The sequence below is a fragment of the Falco biarmicus genome, chromosome 7 (assembly GCF_023638135.1).
Source record: "Falco biarmicus isolate bFalBia1 chromosome 7, bFalBia1.pri, whole genome shotgun sequence".
In the NCBI taxonomy this organism is placed as follows: Eukaryota; Metazoa; Chordata; class Aves; order Falconiformes; family Falconidae; genus Falco; species Falco biarmicus.
Genome location: NC_079294.1, coordinates 60,963,543 through 60,987,967, shown reverse-complemented (window position 1 = coordinate 60,987,967; position 24,425 = coordinate 60,963,543). Strand labels below are relative to the sequence as shown.

The 24,425-nt window shown below is 41.7% G+C and overlaps 1 protein-coding gene across 5 annotated transcripts in view; it reads left to right on the top strand.

Annotated features, from left to right (window-relative positions):
• ARNT2 (aryl hydrocarbon receptor nuclear translocator 2) overlaps positions 1 to 24,425 on the top strand; it is a 107,504-nt gene that overhangs the window by 38,612 nt on the left and 44,467 nt on the right. For all 5 annotated transcript variants that reach the window (XM_056346054.1, XM_056346053.1, XM_056346055.1 and 2 more), the window contains 2 exons: positions 1,693 to 1,906; positions 22,715 to 22,817. In XM_056346054.1, the coding sequence (XP_056202029.1) occupies positions 1,693 to 1,906; positions 22,715 to 22,817 (317 nt within the window). The remainder of the gene's footprint in view (positions 1 to 1,692; positions 1,907 to 22,714; positions 22,818 to 24,425) is intronic.

Genomic DNA, 24,425 nt, shown 5'->3' with positions numbered 1-24,425 from the left:
CATTTTTGATGGAAGAAGATGCGCCCAGTGCTCGAAGGAAAACTGTGTTTAACTGAGCGCACTGAAAATTCCTACCACCTTCATTGTTTTTGAAGTCCTATGGGTGTAGTGTGCATTTTTGTGGTCTGAAACGATTTAAGCACTTACACATGTTAAGTTATGGCTAGAGGCAATACTTCTTTCTATTAGAGAAACAGCAGCTGCTGCTGACCTCTCTGTGTTCACATCTCTACTTACTCTGGCTTTCCTGGTGTGTTTCTGGAGGGCCTGTGCTGCTCAGCTAGCTGTTGGTAGGGCACCCTAGTCACTTCTCATTGCAGCTTTTGGGATTTTTTGGAACCTTGCAGAACAAGAAGGTTTATTTTTCTCTGTGTTAATAACGTATGCGAAACAGGTCTCATTATGCTCTGTATAGTGCAGATGGCTATGCAGTAGGGGTTTTATAGTCAGTGATTGAAAACTGATGTGCTTTCTGTACAATAAAGAGGCAGAGGTTAACAGTCTGTTAAGTGTTTGTTGAGATGAGTTATCCGTGTCTTTAGTAGAATTTACCAGATTTTGATCCTCACCTTATCAACTAGTATCTGCCACTTGCACACTAGCTGTGCTGAGCTGTCTAACCAGGCATGGGACTGAGATTGTCCAAAGCTCTCTGTCCGAGTTCCAGATGCAGTATCTTGACAAGCTCGCGTGGTCACTGGACCCACCAAGCAAAGGCTGTTTGAGCTTGTTCCCCAGGAACAGGAGTGGTAGTTTTCCTTTCCTGTGAGAGGTTTTCAAGCTCTGTTAAGCAAAGTTAGCGTTTCTGTGTGATGCGTACAAAGAGCTGTTTGCATGTGGAATTCAAGGTCTTGGGCGTCTAAACACAGTGACTGAAAGTGAGGGACGGAAGTACCTTGCTTTAAAGACCTACAGTCCCCCTTCCAGCCCCAGGTGGAGTTGGAGCTCTGGGTGCTGCATCTCAGGTGGGTGTGTGGGTGTCTCAGGACAGAAGTACCCAGGATGAGGAGCAGGGGACTGTGTAAAGAAAAGGCCAAAGGCAGTGGTGTTTCAGATCCTTTGGATCTCTGAGGTTTCATATTCACAGGCTGGAAAAAGAAAGCAAGAAGTGATACAACCTTCTTGTGCAGTGGCTTGAGGCCCCTGATGGGAGGAGAGGCTGGGAATTCCTGTCCTTGTTCTCGTTACACTTTCTGTCTTTTATCCGGTGACTGTTTAATTTACAAACAGAGCTCATCCTGTGGGGCGCGCTGTGTGTGTGTGAACCAAAACCGAACCCACAAGATTTGTTGGTTTCTTTCCAATTAAATTATTCAGGACGTTTAATTAAGGGATGAGTTTGCCATTGAGTTATAGCTGTTCGCTTCCTCTGTTTGTACTCTGAAATATCTTTTTTTTTTTTTCATGTCAGATGCCTATCACACTATGCAGTGAGTTTTAGTATCTTAATTTTCCTAAAGTGTCTTGACATCACCAGATGAAAGGCAATAAAGAAAAACGTTATTAAGATCAGCAATTTATGGCTTGCCACAAGCTTGGTTGTGTTGTTAAATCAATACTACAGTGAAAATTTCTGCCTAGGTTGTGATCAGCTACTAAGATCACAAGAAAACAATATTTTTTGGCAGTGACAGATGTGTTATTTAATTCCCTTTTCTTGCTGGCATTCTGATTAAGTCCTTTCTTTGGAAGGAACTGAAACATCTTATCCTGGAGGCTGCAGATGGGTTCCTGTTTGTAGTTGCAGCTGAGACGGGAAGAGTGATCTACGTGTCAGATTCTGTGACTCCTGTGCTGAACCAGCCACAGTCTGAATGGTTTGGCAGCACTTTGTATGAACAGGTTCATCCGGACGATGTGGAAAAGCTGCGAGAGCAACTATGTACATCTGAAAACTCTATGACAGGTCAGATATGTCTGATGTATGGTTCTGTGTGTTACAGTTAACACATACGTTTTTCTGCAGTTTTTCTGACATTCAAATTGCCTGGTTTAAAAATCCGGTAAAAATGAAATCCAGCAAGATTAAACTGCATTTTCTTGCAGGTGGTGCAGTAATATAAATCTTGTTTTGCATAACTACATTTTGCTTTCTGTTTGTTTGACTTCAGTCAGATCACCTTCATGTAGCTCTGCCTTCAAACTTCAGGCTTGGGTAGGCTTGGAATCTGGATTGTTTTCAGGCTTGGTCTGGAATTGTAGATTGTTTTCCTTTTGTCTTCAATGAACTTGTGACTTCTTTACAAATATGTGTTTCTTTAGGGCAGTGTTTATTTTGAAGGCAAAAATCATACTTCAGACTTTTCCATTTTCATAAAAGTTCCTTGCGGTTTGCTAACGGGAATCCTGGGGAAAAAATCCAGTGTTTGGCAGCTGAAAACCTAGTGGATTTTAACTGGGAGGCTTGCTCCTGTAGCAGTGATATAATTTAGCTCTAAGTTAACTACTTATCATTTTGCACATAAAACTAAACCATATTCATATCTTCAGTATCATTCCGGCTTTTACAGTTATTCATGCTCACAGTTGCCAGTAGGAAACTACCTTTGTCTTTAATAGGATACGTGTATGTTAGAGCTATGAGAATTAGCTAAATCCCGTTTTAACTCAAACTTGGAAAGGAGGATACCCAACTTCTGTTTTTATTCTTCCACATAGTATGTTTATAGCTAAAGGAAAAAAGCTGGGGGAAAATTTTTGTAACAAAATCCTGATCCATGCAAAAGTCACATAATTTCTCCTTGCTTTACTAATTCAGAATTCTGACCTGGTTTGCTGGAAGTTTTGTTGTGTTTCATAACTCAAAGGACGGTGATCCAGTTTTGAGTGAACCTGCACACTGTTTACAGCTTCCATGTCAAAACAGTGCCAAATTCATGATTTCCTGTGGTTTGAATGTGATGTGGTTTTGGCAGAGCTTTCATGTATTCAAATTGGAAACTCCAAGCAAAATTCTGTGGTGAAAATCCAGATGGATCGAAATCAAGTGAACAGTTGAGGGAACCTGTGCAGAGCAAAGCAGCTGAGTTTAATACCACGAGTCTCGCAAAAGAGCACAACTTCTGGTTTTATTATGTAGCATGTAATACATTTTAACATACATACCATCTTCCTCCAAGAAGCAGTTACTCCAGAGCCTCAGTGAACAGTCATGTTTCGACTTCTAAAAGTTCTCAGTTATGGGCCTTAACCTGGTCAAACTAGAGCGGGACTAGACAAACACAGAGCACTTCTGAAAACCCAGCTATGTGCTTTTTCCAATTTTAACTATGTGGTTTGTTGGGTTTTTTTTTTTTTTTTACACTAAATTCATCTGTAGCCAGTGGAAAGAGAAGTTCAAATAATAGTATTTGTAGGGCTAAATCTTTTTGCTGCCTGAGTCTTAGGGAGTTGTCACGTTGACACAGAAGGCCTGTAAATCACGGCTGAACACTTTCCCAGTGTGAGAAAGCATCAGCCTGTTTAGAGCCAGGGTAGCATTCCTAAGGTGCAGAGGCAGGCTGGATGTAGAAGGGTGCTTTTTATGGGCTGGGAGAGAGTGTGTAGTTGCAACTGTTCCAATCAAGTGCAAGTAAGAACAGTGCATAGTTGGCCCTAACTATATAGGGCACATTGTGTGAATTTTCATTTATAAAGTTATTACGGTTACACGGGCAGTGCAATTTTTTGGCCAGCTGAACATCTTCACAAGGCTTAAGCAGAATCATCAGTGTGCTTTGAGTCAAACATAGGTATATATAGTTGTATGTACATCATCTCTGGTAAGATCATCACAGAACAGGTTTTTTAAGGTGTCTGCTGCATTTTTCTAGCTTTTTAATAAAGTTAGTGTAAAGCAAGTAACACCATAATATAGTCCTGCTTTTTTACTGATTTTGTTTTAAAGATGTGACTGGTGAAGTACATTTAGTTAACATACTAGTAGTTTTGTCAGTCTGTGGAGCACATAGATAAACAGAAAGCTCTAGATTTGTTATATTAAACTAGCATTTCCTTGACCCTGTGAGGTACCATTTAAATAAGGGAAGCAGTGTTCTATAAGGACCGTCAGTCCAGCATCACTTTGCTTCTAAACAGCATGCAGCAGGACTTCGGCAGCACAACTGTCACTCCTTTGAGGTACCTGTCTGGAAGCAAAGTGATTCTAGAGTCTGTTCAACCAGTTACATTTTCCTTCCTGTAACACAAGCTGTATTCAGCGTCGCAGCTTTGTAACAGGAATAAAATGAAATACTGCAGTGAACAGAAAGAATGGGTGCCTTTAGTGACATTTAGAAAAATGTCAAGTAGGCAAATGCACTTCCTTTAAGTCTGTGTTTATCAAACCATTTGGGCAGCACCCAAGACTCTCTCGGCTTTCCAAAGTTAAGTTTCATGCATAGAACAAAGAGCAACGTGGAGTTTGAAAGACGTGCACACTGCAAGCCAGTCAGCTATGCTTGACGTTTTTCCTGCTCAAAGTGAAGTTCACTGTAGGCAGCAGGAAAATCCTCATCTTTTAGTGACCTCTGGCTGTTAGGCACAGGATCTGCTTAGGGTAAAGAGGAGATTTGCAGGTGAAAGTATAATGGTATGTTATGATTTTTAATTTTGCTCTCTTCCTCACCTTCTCAGGGTCCATTTTCTCAACCATGTAACCTCCTTCAGCCCTTGAACTGGGGAAGCAATGACAGCATCTTGACAAAGGAGAAACTTCACTTGCCTTGCATCAGATCACAGCAATGTCCTTTGGTTGTATTTGTTTTTTCCTGTTACAAGCGCTGATCATTAGTGCTGCGTTGCCGGGGTTTTCCCAGCACCTCTTAGCAATCCTGCTGCCCTGAGAAGCTGCTCCAGACCCTGAGGACTTGGGAGGCTGCCACTGCCAAAGGGGAGCGACAGAGAACAAGCCAGTGGAGAAAGCAGGCTCCCTCTCACATTTCTGCCCCCAGGAATAAGACTGAGACTAGGGCTGTGGTTGCATGAGCGTTTCTTTGGCAGTCACACCAGCTTATGCAATCCTCACCTCATCTCACCCTCTCCTCTGGCATTCATGTGGTACTACAGTGAGTCACATCAAGGGGGCTGACCCAGCCGAAAGCTAAGCTAAGCAAAAACCCCCTTGGTTTTGGTAGAGACAGCTCATTGGCCCACCGTATCAATAGGGTTGCTTGGACTCTTGTGCTGACACCAAGGAGAGGTGGGGACTGAATATTTAAGGGTAAGGAGAGGACAGAACTTTAGGAACAGTAAAAGCATAGGCTGTTTACTGTGGCCTGAACCATGTAGTGTGTTTGGGGAGGTAATTGCTTGCTCTATTTTTAACTCTTAGGATATGGGGAAGGATGGATAGTTTCTCTTCCATTTTATATCCTTGGAGATTTTATTCCCTGGAAATGGAACAATTGTCTGCTTGTTTGTTGTACATTAATTGCTAACACATTGTAGCAACAGGAAAGCTGAACTGTGATGTATGGTTTGAAATCCTCTAAAAAAAAGACAGCAGCTGAGACTTGATAGCAGTAAATAGTGTTCCCAGGAAGTCTTTACATGCGTCATGGTCATGATTAATTGGAATGGGGCAGTTATTCAGAGTAATAATTTATTTTCCCTCTTTGTTCTTGGAAACCTGCAGATGGGGAAAAAGATCAGTTCAAATATGGATGAAGATCAGATCCCACAGTAGGATCCATTAGGAAAGACCTCTTTGCCCTTAGGATGCACTGATGAAACTTGATAGATGTTGGGTTCAGGTGCAGGTTCAGGGTTGGAAGTGGTGAAGGGCTGAATAACACACAGTACAGTGGAATCTTAATGTGAGAGCCTCTAAACAGCTGTGGACAGTATATCTCTAATGTTGCAGGGAACAGACAGAACTTAGGTTTAAGTGCAAAGAAAAAACTTTGGAAGAATACCTCCGCTACATTTACTTTCCAAAAAATGACTGAGCAAGTACTGTAGTAGACTGCCCTTCTGTTAAAATACAGTGTTCCAGAGCACTTTGCAAGACTGATTTCTACCAATCTACTTCTCTGTAAACAGTTTGTGAAAAGGCAGAATGAGAAATAGAGGTACCTCTATATGGTTGCCTAGTACCCCAAGTGGTTCCATGATGTGTCCGAGATATACTTGTCAAGGCTGTGAGGTCCCTGTTCCTGCAGCCAGCATCTCCAGTGGTGCAAATGGGAAACGCTTGAGTTTATTATATTCAGTTCTGAGCTCCAAGCAGTACAGCACACAGTAATCCAGTTATTATTTCTTCCTTCAGCCTCACTCTCTATAGCTAAGGTGAGGCAGGGAGCAGCATGTGTAATCCCATCTGTGGCATAAAACCTCCTCAGGCCATGCAGGTTCAGAAGGTGTCCTTGCAAACTGTTTTAGCGGAGCAGTCAAGGGGCGCTGAAACTGCAGACCTGTGACTGCAAGAAAATGATGAGAACGAGAAACTCTACAGCTTTAATTTTCAAGTGTTTTAAAAATGACTAAGTCAATTTATTTGCTAGCTGAAAAAGATTAATTGAGGTTACTTCTGGGCAGAACTTGAATGCCAAGTTTAATCTTGGCATGGTATTTTATTGCCTTATTTTCTAAGTGCAAAAAAGTAGAATTTATATAATGGAAATGGTGAGTGACCACAGCAAAAGTGGAGCTGATAGGTACCTTTTTAGAAGAAAAGACCATTGAGTGAGAATTCACTGTGGTTCATGAATATTATGGAAACATCACTCCATGTTACACGAGCAGGGATTTGGATTGGGGAACCTGTCTCAGAACCTTCAAACAATATGTTGTCTTGCAGTGATGGCTTCAACATATGCAGATTTCACAGCCACAGAATCCAGATACTGTAGATAGAGTCAAATTGTCTGTAAAAATGAGAAAAATAGTGTTCAACTCAAGAGGGCAGTGCCAGAGACCAGTGGAGAAGTGAAAAAAAGCTTTCCACAACGCTGAACAGATGGGAGATGCTCAACAAACGGTAAATAACCACGTAAAAGAGAAGATTAGGAGTAAGTTCTCATTACAACAGATACTCTTCCTGAAAATCAGCACAGGATTTTTTGTGTTGTGAGCTGTCTTATACTTCCATGTCAGTTTGCCAATTCTGATTTCTGCATAATCTTTCTTAGAAGAGAGGGGATTCTTCTCATACACCCAGCCAGCCAAGTGAACGCAAACGTGGCTCTTATTCATGGTCTCTGTTTTGAACTCTTGACTACAACAAAGATTTAGCTGGTACAGAGAATGGGATCAGACTCCTGTTTGGTTCCATGTGCAAAATTCTGTGAAGAAATTTAAAGACTAACTTGAGGCATTACCAGAAACTCAGCCCTGTCAAATATAATTCTGTTATGCCTTAAATGTCATTGTCACTAACAGTAAAACTGATGTCTAATGAAAAAGTAATGTATTATCAAAACATTTAATTAATGGGATGTCATCTGCAATGTATTAGCAAGCCAGGGAGCTTCTCCTCATCAAGTTGAAAACTGGATCAGCCTATTTATTATTTAAAAAAAAAAAAAAAGGTAAAATGTCTATTTTGGGTATTGGTGCTAAAAATTGTATACCAAAAATACATCATCAGATGCTGTGTCTTCCCTGTGTCTTTTGTAGAAATTAAGATACTTGCCAAAGATGCATGTTTTTCTACCGAGAGCTCTTAACTTTCCTTGGAGAAAAAGAGAAAAAAAAAAGGGAGGGGGGGCGGGGGGGGGGAAAGGGAAAAAAATTCCTTTTGTTCATAGAAGTGTGTCCTTGGTAAGATAGTCGACAAAAGATGTAGTAAAGCTCCTTTGGGACTTTGTTCTCTAGCCTTTGGTTCTGAGGAGCATGTTTATCAGAATTGGAAAGGTACTCTGTGTGTAAGGGGCTGTTTCAACTGACATCTGATTTATTTTTTTTGCTTCTGTCTGAATTAAAGTACATGAACACTAAAGAACCATCTGTCTCTGAAAGTGCCCAGCCCAGCAGCTTAGAAGGCAGAGTACAGAGAATTAAAACCAGATCTTAGTATTTTAGATTTTAGCATCTTGGGACAGGATGACTGACCTAGTAAGGCTGTTAGCTTCTGGGCAGGTGGGGACTGAGTTGTATAATTTTTTGTTTATACAGAGACTTAATAGCTACCTGTACTTTTTATCCCAGCAACAGTGGTTCATCATCAGCTGTTTTCACTGTATGTCCATGAAACGTAACAACCTCTAGAGTGAAGATGAGCAGGCATCCAGTAAACAGCACACACAAAGCAGGCAAGGTGGGGAGGAGGTAAAGTTTCCATATACGTGATATGAGATGTCCTGAAATCTTTTGTGTCTCTGCAGGCCTGTCTGAAACTTGGCTTTTAATATTTTATGGGATTTTCCACCCACCCACACATACATACCCAAACACCCCCAACTTTATTCCTCAGAAGGGTGGAGGCTGGAGACAGCTGTGCCAGGGTTATTGTACCTGCAATGGAAGGGAACGGAGATTTTTGAAAATAGAAGCTTCAACACTGAAGCTGTCCCGAAAAAGAGGGGACAATTCTTGAAACATACTGCCATGTATAGAATATATGAGTGATTCGTGTGAACTGAGTGTTTCAGGTTTCAGTCTGGTTTTACTGTACAAAAAGCCAATTTTGGCAAGGCATCTTTTCCTATTTTAAAGTGTGAAATCTTAGAAAAGATTTGGCTCGTTGCTGACAACTACCAAATCACCATGTGATACCTGTTTTTCAGCAAAGTTATGTGGTCCCACCGGCATTGCGGAGAGTGAAGAGAATGTTCCAGTTGTAAGACTTTCCATACACACCAGCCTGTTGCATTGTTCCAAAGAAAAAAATAATCTGCCCACATTTTTGTGGACTGTTTGTTCTCATAGCAGGAAGGTCACGGTGCCAGCTAGAGATAGCCTTTGAACTTGAGCAGTGCCAAGCATAGGAATTTGTGGGGTTTAAGCTTTAGTCTGTTCAGCTGGCACGTTTTTTACATGTAGGATGGAGGACGTGAATATTTTGCTTCCTCCATCCCCATTCTGTTTGCAAGCAAATGAATCGGTGCAGTAGATGCTTAGGAGCAGGCAACAAGGAAGCTGTGCCTGTATGGCATCTGCATCCTGGCTATCCCGCTAGCGTGTGCCTGGAGGGGATGCACAAAACCTCTGTGTCTTCAGCTTCTCTTCTGTTGTCATTTGGGTTGATCAAGCACCGTTTGTGAACTTCATGTGGCAAAATAGGAAAGCTTAGTGGGTCAGTGAGAGCTGAGTCTGAATGCGCTGGGCTTTCCAGAGGGAAGATGAGGAAAGTTTTAAATACTCTGTGCATTACATTACATGTACGGGACTTAACGCTTCCTTTGCAAGGGGATTGCCTTGTTTTTCAGTTGAACGAAACAAATCCTTTATTCAGGTCTGGCTGTGTGACCGCTAACTGTGGTCCCGTTATTGTACAGGGGTAACACAGAGAGTGGAATTTGGCTTTTTGTGTGGTTTACGTGAGAAAGAGGACTTTGAGGCCTTAGAGCACCATTCCAGTACTTTTGACACACTATACAATACCGCAGAAATAAGAAAAATGCAGTCTGCTCTCAAAAAATAGGTATTTTGAAATGATCATATTTTAAATGTGTGGTACATTTAATCTCTCTAACTTATTCCAAGAGAATTTATTGGGGTTTTTTTGCTTTTGTCTCTAGGGCTGTTTCTGAGGGAGTGGGGGGGAAATCCCAAATGCTGGGAGAAGCCAGCTATGTATAAAACAGTTCATAAAGCAACTCCTACACAAACACAGTGACCCAGTGGTCTCCCTGCCGCTGACACGCTCCGTTTGGGTGGATAGTACTCGAAGGAAAACAAGTGAGAATAAGCTGCATTTTTTAAAAATTACTTCGGTAATTATAATGGTGGTTTAAAGAGGTCAGTACATGTTTGTGCTAAAATAAGGAAGCGACTTTAGCCTAGTACTCTGAGACAGACTTATTACACCTGATTAGCATTAGGGAATGCTTTTAGGGTGAATTTTCAGGTGTTTAGACATGCATGTGCAAGTGGGTTTTGCGGTTATTATTTCTCTTCCGTCTTCACCTTGAGTTTCTCACTTGGAAACTGCTGCATACTTAGGTCTGTTATCACAGATGTTTTGACTGGATCATTTTCAGTTGCTGGGTTTCAAGGGTGCTGCATGTTTTTAATGTTCAATATTTATTCAACCCGCTCTATTTTGTTAAACACGATTAAATATATGGAGTTAGTGATTTTTTCCTCCATTAAAAAAATACTAGTGTTTCACAAATACCTGACCAACTTCTTTGGTTAACACATTGCCACTAAAGCAGTCTGAGCATACCTCTTAGAGCCTTTTGGCACTGGCCCTGCTTGCAACCCTCTCTAAATCTCAGGTGATTCACTGCTTTGATAAGAACTCCACAGATGTTGGGAGGGTGCAATATTAGCCTTGACATCTGCCCTGTTGAGAACTAGCTTTTCCTTTCGCCTAATTTGAGTGTTGTGTTGTCTCAATGAATTTAATACAATGCACTGAAATATTTTACTATTATGTGATGAGTTGCAGCAACAGGCTAGGGAAGCGGAGTGAGGAGTGGTACCTGGGACTGATAGCATTCCACCCGAGTCTATGCTTGCTTCAAAAGGGGAATTACTGACTTATCCCATGCTGCTGCCATCTCTCTTTCCTTAGCTAAAGCTCTCCTATTTCATAACACTGGGACAGCCAAGGCAGGACTTCCACAGTCTTTGATGGAATGCTAGGGAAGGATCAGCTTGGTGAGACCGTGGCACCCGCTTGCTTCTCACTGATACCCTGCACAGAGCTGCATGGAAGGAAAAGCCTCCCATATGGCAGCACAAACCCGCAGTTTTCTGTGGTTTGGTCTGTTTTATTGTAGTGCCTTAGATCTGAACTTAGGTTATCAAGCCTTCTTCCTTCCATTTTCACAGTATGGAGACTTTTGCATGTAATTTGTAAGTATCTTGAGTCTTCAAAAAGAGAATTTAAACCTATAATAATGTTTTGCCCCACACACCTTATTTTAATTGAATTAAAAGAGTAGCTTATAAAAACAACCAGATAGCATCCTTGGGCCTTTTGTTCTCCTCCCTCTCTCTCCTTCCTCATGGGTTTAAATTTAATTCTGTCCCCAGCAAAATATCTTGCAAAGTCATCTTGCAGTCATTATTTATTTCCTCTAATGGACTACTCTGTAGTGTGTCACCAGCTCATATGGAACAGACCACAGCCAAATTTCAGAACCAGATGATACTAGTATTTACTAATAAAGCATGTATCCCAGTTATTTGAGTTTGATAATGAAGTACAAGTGATATAGAATGCCAGGAGCTGAAGCTTTTTTGGCCAAAGTGTTTTTCAGTAAAGCTTCCTGTCTAAGCATTCAAGTGAAACAAATAGGTTAATTTAAAAGCTACTTACGACCTTTGTGTATTGATTTATTACGCAGCTGTGAATGGTAAAAGAATAAATTACATATTTCAGTTGTTTTGGATAACAGTTCTGTCATGGGAGTCTCTGCTGATGGTGCTTTCAAGTAACTGTTTCTGGGGTTTTCCATCCTTTTTCTAGTTATAGAAAGTCTGCTCTGTCTTTTGAGGAGCTCTTTGTGTCTTGGATCACTGGCAGGCCTTAGTATAGTTTTCTCCAGCTCAGGCTTGCCTTCAAACACATCCGATAATTGTAACAGAAGTGCTACCCCAACTGACCAGCTCATTGAACCATGAACTTGGTGATATTTATTTGTTTAGTGACTGAGCCTGAAAGAACCTGCAGAGATCAGAATGTGGCTGTCAGGACTTATACAAACCTATAGCAAGATAAAGCTGCTGCTGCTGAAGTTTAAATGGGCGATGCACGGATGAAAAAACAGGATCATCATCCTGCTTTACAGATAGGGAACTGGAAATGGAGATAGATGCTGTTGTATTTATGTCTAGGGAGAGCTTGCACATCTGTGTGGGTTTCTATAAGCTGTTTTATTTAGTATGCTGAATGTTTCCCATACATAAGATAACTATTGTGGAGAATTGAAAATACATTTAGTCCTTAAAATGTTTTGGTTTTTTTTTTTTTTTTAATAACTTAAGTTTCAACATGTGCTTTGAATTATTCGCTTGGGGTTTTAAGTCCCGTTTTTCCAGGTCCATCAGCAGAGAGATCTGCATGTGATCTGTAACGCTATCCCTTCAGATAGTCCCTTAAAATTAACTCAATAGCAAGGTTCAAAAGCCCACATAGTTTCCTTTTTAATTTAATTAAAAAGATGCATATTTGCCCAACACTGTGGAGAATTACTTGATGCGGACTGGTTAGTCAAACTTGAAGGCAGGCACAGCAGAGACCTTTTGGCCTCATGAGCTTTTATAAGAACAAGTTGTATTAAGCAAACAGCTGTGTAATGTGAGGGGTTTCTTATTGAAAAACAAGAGGGGGTGAGAAAGCTTTTCAATTATCCCTTTGTGGGTCAGTGTCTCCAGTTGGTAAGTATGGGACAGACAGATATTTAAAAATAGCTTGGAAAATAGCTACATTTCAATTGCATTACTTTTATTTTTTTTTTAACTTTGCTGTTGATTGGATCAACTCTTCATTCTATTGTAAGAATGTCATAACTTGACTCTAATGCTTATACAACGCCTTTTGCAATTAGATGATGTAAACCTTAACATATTTAGAGAGGTTCAAATAGTCCCCCAGAGAAGCTAGGCTAGCGAGGAGAGTGAGCTTTGATGGTTTATATTTATAATCATAGAATCACAGAATGGTTTGGGTTGGAAGGAACCTTAAAGACCATCTAGTTCCAACCCCCCCACCATGGGCAGGGACCCCTCCCACCAGCCCAGGGTGCTCCCAGCCCCATCCAGCCTGGCCTTGGGCACTGCCAGGGATGGGGCATCCACAGCTGCTCTGGGCAGCCTGGGCCAGCGCCTCGCCACCCCCACAGTGAAGAATTTCTTTGTAAGAGCTAACCTAAATCTGCCCTCTTTCAGTTTAAAGCCATTCCCTCCTGTCCTGCCACTACCTGCCCTTGTAAGAAGCCCCTCTCCAGCTCTCTTACAGGCCCCTTTAGGTACTGGAAGGTGATGTAAGGTCTCCCCAGAGCCTTCGCTTCTCCAGGCTGAAGAAGCCAAACTCTCTCAGCCTGTCTTCATGGGAAAGGTGCTCTGATCATCTTTGTGGCTCTCCTCTGGACTGATTCAAACAGGTCCATGTCTTTTTTTATGCTGGGGGTCTCCCGAGCTGGATACAGCACTCCAGGTGGGGTGTCATGAGAGCAGAGGTGGTGATAGTGGGGGAATCGCCTCCCTTGCCCTGCTGGTCATGCTTTTTTGATGCAGCCCAGGGTATGGTTGGCTTTCTGAGCTGCAGGTGCACATTGCTGGGTCATGTTGGGCTTCTTGTCAGCCAGAGCTCCCAAGTCCTCCTCCTCAGGGCTGCTCTCAGTCCATTCTCTACCCAGTCTGTATTTGTGCTTGGGATTGCCCTGACCCAGGCGTGGGACCTTGCATTTGGCCTTGCTGAACTTCATGGGGTTCACACGGGCCCACCTCTCAAGGCTGTCTAGGTCCCTCTGGATAATGTCCCCTCCCTCCAGTGTGTTGACTGCACTGCATGGCTTGGTGTCATCAGCGAACTTGCTGAGGGTGCACTCAGTCCCACTGTCCACGTCACTGACAAAGATGGTGAACAGCGCTGGACCCAATACCGGCCCCTGAGGAACCCCACTCGTCGCTGGTCTCCACTTGGACACCCACATTAGTGGAACATTAGTCATCTTTGTGGGATAGGTAGTTCAGGAGTGTTTTTCATGAGTGGAGAGGGGAAAATGAGCAATAGAGAGCATGTCCTGGTTCTAAGTAGCATCGTGAAAGTGGAGTATTTGATTCAAGTGAGATTTCTTTTCCTTATTTGGACTGATTTGTTTCAGGTTCTACGCTGATACATCAAGAGGTTATCACTGGATATAAAGAAAGATGAATCTGCAACCTAGCCTATAGTCTTCTTTTGGAAGCATAATCATGTTTATTTCTCTTTTAAGCTGATTATGCCCTGATAAGCATAGAGTTGTCATGAGATCTTTATGGACTTTCTGAGAATCACTGTGGATTATGTTATTGAGAATTTTTATCTACAGCTCTGCTCTGCTGAGAACTCATATTGCTTATTCAAGCATGGACCCTGTTCTGGCTGCGCCTCCACTGCTGGTTGACCGCAGGCAAGAGAAGTCTTTCCTTTGGGCTTTAGTGCCCTCATCTTTAAAATAAGAGTGAAGGTGTGGATCTCCTCTCGACATCGCTTTAGTAGCTGCGGATAAGTACATGACCGGAGCCAGTTATTTATTTTGTTTACCGATATATTTATCGGTGTATTAGCGATGCTTTGTCACGTAGTGTGTACGGTGGGGTAGGGATACAGTGCTGTTTCCTGCTGCATGATACAACAAACACACGAGCACAGTGAAGCCCCAGCCTGCGAGAGCTGTAGCAGTCTTGTAACATTTGGGTGGAAGGCACTGCCAACTTTGGAGCGAGAGCGATTGCATTTTATCCCTGCCATCCCGCAAGCTTCTTGGTTGATACGTATGCAGTATAATGACAGCTGGGAAGTCCTGTGTGGTCCCTGATTTTGTTCCAGGTTGTGTGAGGCTGACTGATTATACAGTTGTACTGTATTCTCAAGGGGTATTGGTATACCAGTGTCCCCGTGGCTTTGCTCTTCTGGAGAAGCTGGGCCAGGGCACAAAACCCTAGAAGGCAGAGGACAAAGGTGTAAGTGTTGGCTTGCTGTACAGCCTTGTGGGGCTCCTGTGGGGAGGTCCCAGCCTGTTCTGTACAGTCAGACCAGCTGGGAAGCAAGGGTTGGGTGTGCATGGGGAGACCTTGCTCCCACCCACAGTGCTACCTCCCTCAAAGTCCTACTGACCCATGCCTTGGAAGATTTGGTAGGATTGTGATTTTAATATCAGGAAATTTAGATTGCATTGACCATCTACAAACAATCAAACATGTTCTCCCCTGCCATGTCCTAAGCTTCCTGTAAGCCGGGGCTTGAAGCTGTGACTGTGGTCCATAAAGGCTATGATACCAGTAAGCGATGACCTGTGCTACCAGACACCTTCCAGGCAGAACCCAGGGGCTCCTGCACCCACAGAGGAGACGGTCTGAAGATCAGACCCTTTCCACATGTGAATTAAAACTTTCCACATGTGTATTAAAACTATATGTACACCCCTAACAATGCAGCAATGGTACTTATTTTGCATGAATCCAAAGTATGAAAGAGAAAGCGCCTGCTGCCTGCTATGAGCCCATCTGCTCTGCATCATTGCGAGCCCTGGCAGCAGTCCCACGTGGCGGTGCTGCGTCTGATGCAGAGGAAGGCAAATGTGCGAGGAGTGCCAGCGCCTGCACGCTGGGGTTGTTTGTGAATGAGCAGGGTTCTTTGGTGAATGAGTTAAGCATCACGAGTTAGCTAATCTGTTCTCTAAAAACAACCTCATCAGGCTTGTACTTTCTAGAGCTGTACATTCTTCGTGGCCTCTCAATGTGTTTTTAATGTTATCGAGAATTGGTGTCTTTTTTTGTTGTAGATTTAAAAGGCCATTAACTGCGCAGCAAATATGAACTAGCGGTGATAAAATAAACACCAGGTTAGCGGGCGTTGCCTGAGAGCGCTGCACTGTAACCTCTGGTGTGAGCAGGAGAGGCACGCTGTAAACTCAGTGCTGATTTTGGGTGCACAGTGTAACTGGTGCCAGTCATGTGTTTCTGCCCTTATTTTGTAATCTGAAGTTAGGATGGTCTCAAGTCCACTTATGTTTTGAGTGTCCAGGCTATTCTTAGTGCTCCCGTGTTTGCTTTCCCCTCAGTGAGAGGCCAGGGAGATGCATTTTTTGTGGGTACAGTTTTATTACGATTGTAGCCTTTGGTGCATTAACTCCACACAGTTCCTGCCTCTGTGTTGTGATGCTGAAGAGATGCTCTGTTTGTAGAGGATACATGGAGGACCAGCAGCACATCTCTGCACCGTGGTAGTTGTGCTCGGTCCCCCGAGCCCCATGGTAAATACCTTGTCATTTCGAGGGCAGGCACTTGGGCTTTCAGGACAGGGACTGTGTACTCTAACATGTGTATGTACATGGTCGATATGTCAGTGCTTTTATGACCGTTACCTTCATCTAAATAATAAACCCCAGAATGCTGAGAGAATAGCTGTGTGACCAGGATTTTTTTTTTTTTTTTTTTATGTGTATAATGGTTTATTTGTATATTGCAAGCTGCCTCTGGTTTATGTAAATGTGAGTTCCTGGAAAGAGAGCCTTCAAATACTGTATGTGCATCACAGTTTTGATTCTTAATGTGTTCTTAGATCATCTGTAAGTTTTTTTGGTGGGATCCACGGGGTGAATGTGTATTTATTAAATGCAATAGAGCTTAAAGCAGTTGCAGAGCTGCATTAAACATGAGAGAAAATGGTAACCCTTACAATTGCAAGGGTATGAATTTTTAAAGGTTTTTATTTTTTTTAATTGTGGAATTAATGCAGAATAATTGCTTTGCTCTGCCATGAGATTATCAAGAGTAATTTCATATAAATTGATGAAATTCAGGCTATTTAATCTTCTTATTAAAGACATTTTGTTTATGTATTCATAATGCATCCATTGTTTCCAAGAGGAACTCTGTTAGCTGAGTACCTTAGTGGCTGTAAAGCTGAATGTTCAGCTGTAGTCAGTGTATATATGTAAACTGATAAAAGAAAAAATTTTAAAAAGATGTTTTGATTTGTTTTCTGGAAGTTGATTGTTTATCCCAAGCAGCTACCTGTGTCTTCTATCTGTACAAACTGTTGTGGAGTCAGTGTCCAACCACTAATGCTGTCTTCATGCGCATCTTTCATATGCCAGGATACAGTAACAGAGTTGGGTTTTTGATGCTACACTCATGAGTGATAGACTTCTCTGTGCTGCCCCCTTACAAATGATAAATATTTTGCTTGCAGTGTTGCGCTTCTGTGTGATGGATGAGTACCTAGTAGTTTTAGTTGAGAACACACATCTTTAAGCTGATCTCTACCGCTTATTTCTAAAGACTTAATGTACTAATAAAGACTAAGCATCGCCATAGAAGAAGTCCTTTGTTCTCTGACCCGTAAGTTTGAGGGTCAGCTTACATTTGGAGCTGTGTCCAGAAGCATCGGTATCTTGATCGTTACTTTGTTTTTATTTTTAATTATTTCCTCTTGTTTTCCTGCATCCCTCTCTTGCTCTTTCCATTTTTATAGTAAGATAAAGATGTGTTTAGTTTTCAGAAGAATTTCTGGGTGCTGTATTCCTGTGTTCTGTTTGTCTTCCGTGAGTAGCCTGGGGAGTACACTTAATGAGCACAAAGTCATCTTTTGTTATCTTGTCCAAACCAAACTTGGTTTATCCTCTATTTTATTTTGCCTGGAAAGAAATATGTAGACAATCCGGTGGCTGACAATGATTATGAAATACCTGACTAGTCCTTTGTAAGACAAGACTCTATCATCTACAGCACAAAGTTTGCTGGGTTGCTGAAGGTATTGAGAGCAAGGGACACTCCAATATATTAATGCAGACTCTTTCCTTATCAGGTCCAAGATTCTGTTCAAGATAGCAGTCCATCTACTGATAAGTTAGAGGGAAGTGGAAAATTCTGTCATGTACTTTGCCAACAGTATTTTTGTGTGCTTGAGGCAAAAACAGATTTCTTCTGATCTTTGTAAGCAGGTAGTAGTCTTTTGTTGCTCTAAAAGGTTATTTTTCATGCTGCAAACTGGATGTGAATACCATATTATTGTTTTTAGAGACAGCCATTTCAACTTACACTGAAATTTTTGCAGAATACCCTTATGTAACAACCCTCCTTTCTAACTAGAGACTGTAGGATTCTTAGGAACTTGAAATCCAGCAGAGAAAGCATTTGTAGTAAAATTAGGCGTTGAAGCTTATGAAGTTTTGAATCCACAAAAAAAGAAAAACCAACAAAAAAAACACCCACACACACACCCCCCCCCAAAACCAAAAAAACCCTGAAAAAGTAACAATGAACAGACTGTGTTTGATTACCAGACTATAAACCTTAGCATGCAGTGCTTAAACGTGGAGGAATGAATTTTCTAACAGGCTGGTGCTATTGTGTAAAGATGGATTTGAGCCAAACTCCCAGATTTGAAACCCCATGAACTTCAGTAGGCCCAGGCCAGTCCTTGGCTTACGTTCATCTCAAACATTGCAAGCACAGAAAAGGTATTTGAACATTCACGGTAGGAACTGTAGATCCAGAACAGGAAGGTTTGTGCATAATCCATTCACTATTTGCACACACAAGGGGTGTATCTGTGCCAATGCGAACATTTGTCCCCTTGATCATTATAAGAAAGTTTTTAGAGCATCTTTGAAAAGATGCTGCAGCATAACACAAGGGGAATGTTTCTGGCTTGTATCCTCAGTACTGGAATCTGTTGCTAACTAATCTTTTTACTGGGAAGACCTTTATATGACTTCTGTAGTGTTACCCAAATAATGAGTCACTTGCACACTGTCCTCACCTCTGTGGTCCCAGGTTCCTGGGTCATGTGGTTGATTCCTGCTCAGAGGACTAGTTTATTGCAGGTTTAAGCAATACTGCCTTCTGGATGGGGACTGTAGTGGGTAGATTTCAACAAATTATCAATTATACCTGGACCAACCGGAGAGATTTGTGTGCTGGTTTTAATAAGCATTGTACTCATTTATTTGCTTTCTCTTTTGCAGCAGAGTAAATTCTGGTTTCCTCTGAGTTGTGCAGCTGCTGTAAATGGTAATAAGACAGCAGTGTCAGTCACAGTAGTGCTGTGATGGAGATACACATCCTACACTTGCTGTATCTGAAGGTTGTGTCTGGAGCTGGAGAGGGGAAAAGTTTAACGTGAAGGTGGACTACTTGCAGTTACCAGTTTATGGGGAAGCTCATAAGGGATCCAGCTGGTGGTGGCACTGGGTTGTTAAAACTGTTCTTCTGAAGAAACTAGAAGAAATTTAAAAAATGTACATGTGCGCTATTCAGTTAACAGAATTTGTCAGAGCATCCTAGAATATTTCTTATTAATAAGAACATAATTGCCAACTTTAATATTGGATGTACTTTGTATGTGTTTCCTGTGGAGAAACCTAACTGAGCATTTATCACCGAGGTAGCAGTACCAGTGTAAAAGATGCAGGAACACATGGAGATACGAATATTTTATGGTTCTGTGATGGAGCTCTCATCAGAGCATGCCACCGCCTTGAACTGAGCTGTCCATAGGACATGTTGTGATTTATGCCAGTTTGCTTGGACCGCAGCATGGGGCCTGCCAAGGTCCATCGCATGAGCAGCTGCAGTGAACTATAGTTGATACCAAAGCAGGTAAAAGATAATTTTGCAGTTCCATGCTGGCAGAAGCAGAGTGGTGTGGGTCCATTCCCTTCTCAGTCAGCTGTGGAGTGGCAGGGAGCCTAGGAGAAATGGCTGGGACTTTTGTCTTGAGACCAGGTGACATTTTATTGTCACCGTTGCAGATTGTCACAGCAATAAGAAGTCACGACAAACACTGGGGTACAACTCCAGCATGTCCTGACTTCACTGTTTCCTGTCTCTTTGCCTTCTTTGGAATTATCTGGTAAAAGCTAAGTGCTTGTAAGTCTAGGTCTAGAAATGAAGACGGTTTTTCGAGCAGTTAGGGTGGAAATAAAAGGTGGTAACACTGTATCCAGATGGCCATCATGAAATAGGAGAGCTCTGCAGAGAAAACCCTTAGTGGTGTCTGTGCAGTAACTGCAGGCAGACACAGGGTGCAAGAGAAAGCTCTCGGTGGTGTGTGCAGTACTGCAGCAGACACAGGGTGCAAGAATGTAGTATAATGCCGTTCCTTTCCCAAAGCTAGCTTCTACCTGTGCTGCGTGGCTGCACTGGTTGCGTGCAGATCTCACAGTGGGTTTCTTCCCAGTTTACTCTCCCAGATATGCTCTGCACACCTGGCAACACCGGTATTATTAACTTCAAAGCTCCAACAAGCCCTGGTATGCTGGGTCTTAGGAGATCCCTCTTACGCCAGGGAGTGCACAGATGAGCATGTTTGAGATAAATTGAAAGCTTTATCCTTAGTCTAGTCACCTATAATTCTTCCTCGTTTTAATATAATTTGATTGTAAGTGTTTAATAGTATGAGACACAAGCTGCTTGTTCTTTATCAAAATCTGCACTATATTGTTAGAGCTCTGCAAGGTTAATACACACATGACTGACTATTGAAACAAGCTGTTGAGAGCACTTTGTCATAATATCTGTGCACCACACGTTTCTCTGACTCATACCCCCGCATACCCCCTGCAGTGATTTTGTAAGTCAGGGCAAAATTTAGACTATTTATCTGGTACATATTTCTAAGACATTGCCAAACAAAAAGCTATATTTAAAAACTATGACTTTTGTTGTCGGGGGTTCCAGACATGCCAAAGGAACATGTGTCAGCAGTTTTAGGCTTACCAACCACATAGTTGTGAAGTATATTTATTTTTATAGATGCTCTTGAATGATAAAAAATGAGAATTTTCTATGAGCTGCTTGACTTACATTTACTGTCACTGCTTTTGGATCGTTTGTGTCACTTCAAGAATTTAAATTGGGATGCAAAAAAATAAAAGTGCACAGAAAATGACTTTTCTTTTGATGATGTGTATGACAAAGTTATTGTGTCCAAAGAGAAAAATGCCTTTAATAGTTTGATTTGTCTTGATGCTCAATATGAACAGCCATTGGGTCCTGAACATATATTCTGTCGTTATTTGCTTCATCATGTGTTGCCTTCATTTGTGAGTCTGTTTGCCTCCTGTGTAATGATATTCTATTTCTCTAAATTGGTGGGGAAATAGACCGTGGTTTTACCTGTAGAAAATGAGACTGAGAGAGACCCTTGGATGCAGGGGAGGGAGGTGGATTTGAAGCTTAGATCCATCCTACATCATAGGGTCAGCATAAACTGAGCTGAGAAATACAGTGGTATGAGTGCTGGTAGCGCAGTGCTTTGAATTGAAGCATCTTTAGGAATTGGTCCCAGGCTTGCTAACAACTTAACCATCTGAGATATATCTATACCTTGGAGCTATACCAAATAGTATCTAACCTTCTGTGGACAAGGATGGCTTTCCTCCAGAAGTAATCTTGAGTATACCTTAAGAATAAAATGCTGCTGCCTACTTCCTTATCTAAAGTAATAATCTTTAAACTGTTTTGTAAGTTATTTTATTCCCATTCATGGATGGAGGTAAATATTTTTCAGTTAAAGTACTTCTGAAATTAACATTTGGCAGTAGGATTATTTCATGCTTCATTTTTGGACAGAAAGTTGTGAGTAAATCTGGTGAGGGAGGCCTTGAATGTATTCTGTGTTATTTCTTCAGTTTAGTATAGACAGAGTACGGTATCATATTTTGCTGTAGACTTGTCTAGTTATATCATAGTAAAGACTTGGCTTATATAGTTTCAGTTACTGAAAGACACTCACCTTTAAACATGTAGGTTTGCTCATGGTCTTGTGTCGTCAGCGCTGGTAGCTGTCATTTAATTGTCCGGCAGCTGTTCCACTGCGTTTCTCTTGCCCACTGTCACATTTGTGGCTGTATCCAGCCCTGAAGCACTGTGGATCTGGGCCAGTTATTCATTTTTAGTCTGTGTTACTAAGGCACAAGATTTTATAGTCATCTGTTAGCAACTGAGCTGTAGATGCCAAAGTCCATTCTTAGTTCTTTGGTGTGAAACAGTAGGATTCTAGGTGATACCCTGTACCGCATCACCACTGATCTGAACCTCTCTGTGGTAATCACTGCCTTGTGTTTTGTCTCAGGAGAATGGGAAGATTATTCTGTTACCACCTTGCTACCTTTGTTTTTTAATAAAGACCTCCCTCAGCTTACTGTTATAGTGTCAGCTCAGTGTTCTGTTGAGATGACTTGGTAGCTGTCATCCCTTTTCAATGCTTTGTCAGTGGGCTGAGATCCTGAGGTTTGTAGTCAGCTTATTGCTGATCAGCAGGGTCCAGCCACGGACCTTGCATAGACTCATGTTGCTTGTGGTGAGTCAGATCGTCTCCCTGATCCGGCTGAAAATTAACTTTAAAAATAGCCCGATACGTCAGGTTTTTATCCACTCTGAAAGTGCCTCACCACAAGTGCTGTTGTGACATAACCTGTATCTTATCATCAAGGAGAAAATCTTGATCTTTTGTGTTCCTCACCATCACTGCAGTTCTGAATATGTGAGGTGGTGGTATGGTGGAAGCGTCCTGGATAGGCATAAAGGCAGAGGGGAGGAGGGGCAGCTGTCAGGGGAATGATGCATGTTGCTTTATCCACAGTTCTGGTAAAGAGTGGAACGAGCAGATCGAGTCAAAAATGCTTGCTGTCATTCTCTGCCTCCAGACGTTTGACCCTGCCTTGGAAGTTGGTCTTGGGCCAACAGAGAAAAGAGCCATCGCTGTTGTGACTCAGTCAGCTTCACTGAAGTCATTAGTTAAGCCAGCACATAACCTGTGTGAGACCATGGTCAAGATTTTTTGTTGGTGTTTTTCCCCCAACTGGGCTGATGACATTTAGCTAATGAACTTACTGTCGTCTCAGTTCGTAGTAAATGGAATTAAACTTATGTACTGAACATCAGTTGCTCTCCCTGGCTTTTCTAGGACGAATCCTGGACTTGAAGACTGGAACAGTAAAGAAAGAGGGTCAGCAGTCTTCAATGAGAATGTGCATGGGATCAAGGCGCTCTTTCATTTGCAGGATGAGGTATTATCCTTTACCTTGTATTCCTGTGATGGTTCCAGTCCTGTCTCAGATTAGACTTCAGATACCTTATTGCACTAATTTTACCTCGCTTAGGAAACAAAGCTGTAATGACACTCTCCCATTAAGCATTTCCAAAGATCTTGCTTTTGGAACTGGAGTAAAACTGAAACTTGTCTTCCTTTAATGACAAAATAACACCTCATCTGTGTGTTGCAGTTATTTTTATCAGTGTGGGGTGTAGGATGCTTTCCCCAGAGAACTTCATGACAACTTCACCCCTGGAATGTAAGCCATTGTCTCTTCTAGTCAAATTGTTCGAATCAATACTTTGGGAACAAAACTTTCACAAGTGTAACGAAAGACCAACTCTTGTGTATTTTTTCAGCAAACCAATAATACTAAAAGAATCTTGAAGACAAACAGGAATTCAGCTACAAACTTGCCAGCTATGTAGGAATTAACCTAAGCCTGGTATGAATTAACCAGATGTCAGCTGGTTGATGCTAGATAAATGAGTAATTGTTAGAGGGTTTTTATTTTGCAATTTTCCAACTTCTCCTGCATTGCTTGGGCTGCTTTAAAGAGATTTGCCAGCCCAGTTCTTCTGACTGGGGCTTGTGGGCACTTCTGTTGTTCGAGTGCTAATGGGATAAAATGCCTGTCGCTATTGCAATAAATTTCTGTCTGTGTGGTTAGGGAGGGAAAGTACACAATTGCATCTGCAGCCTATATCCAGTATATATGCTGAAAACAGACGATGCAAATTTGTTATGGAATGAAACATGCAAAGCAAAATATTTCACACATTAAAACAGATGCCTGTTCTTAGGTTATGTGGTGGATTTTCTTCCATTCATGTGAGGAGGCTGAATGTATGGCTCTTGGGTGCCTTTGTAAGGGGTTTATATACTTCATACTTGCAAGATCAGAATTCAGAGCTATAGCGTCTTTCCCCCCTTAACTGGGGGGAAAGAAACACAGGCTGGCAGAGCTGGGAACATTGCTTTCTCTTCCTCCAAGCTGCACACAGTGATCATGTGAGGACTTCTTTGTGCGAAGGGAACAAGGCCAAATGTCCTGTTTACAGTTGTGCCCCAGCTTTTAAAACAACAGTTCAGATTGCAGTTATTCCCTAGCACCCTGATTCTGTAAACTCCAGTGCACGAGAGTAATTTTATGCATGCCAGTAGCTCCATTGTTTTTGTAATTCTAAATCTTATTTTAATTGTTCATTCCTTCTCTTTGGCAGTGACTGGTAGAAAAAAAAAAAAAACAAACGACAAACTTGTGGGAAGAATGAGCATCAAATAATGTGAACTTTCCTTGTGATTACTTCTTTCATTGTTATTGTTCTTTTTTTCCATTAAAAATGAACTGGTTTTACCCTTCAAACTATTTACTCAGCTTCAAATGGATTGTTAAAATTATGCAGTTCAGCATAGTTAGAAATATCACAAAATATACATGGACAAGTGTTAAACAAAGTTACTTGACAGTGTAAATAGTCTGTGGTTGTAAACATTAGATTAGTATCTACTAACATAGTAGCTGGTGTATGGCAGTCAGAATGCTCTGTCCTGGGGAGCTACTGAAACACTGAGGTTGATT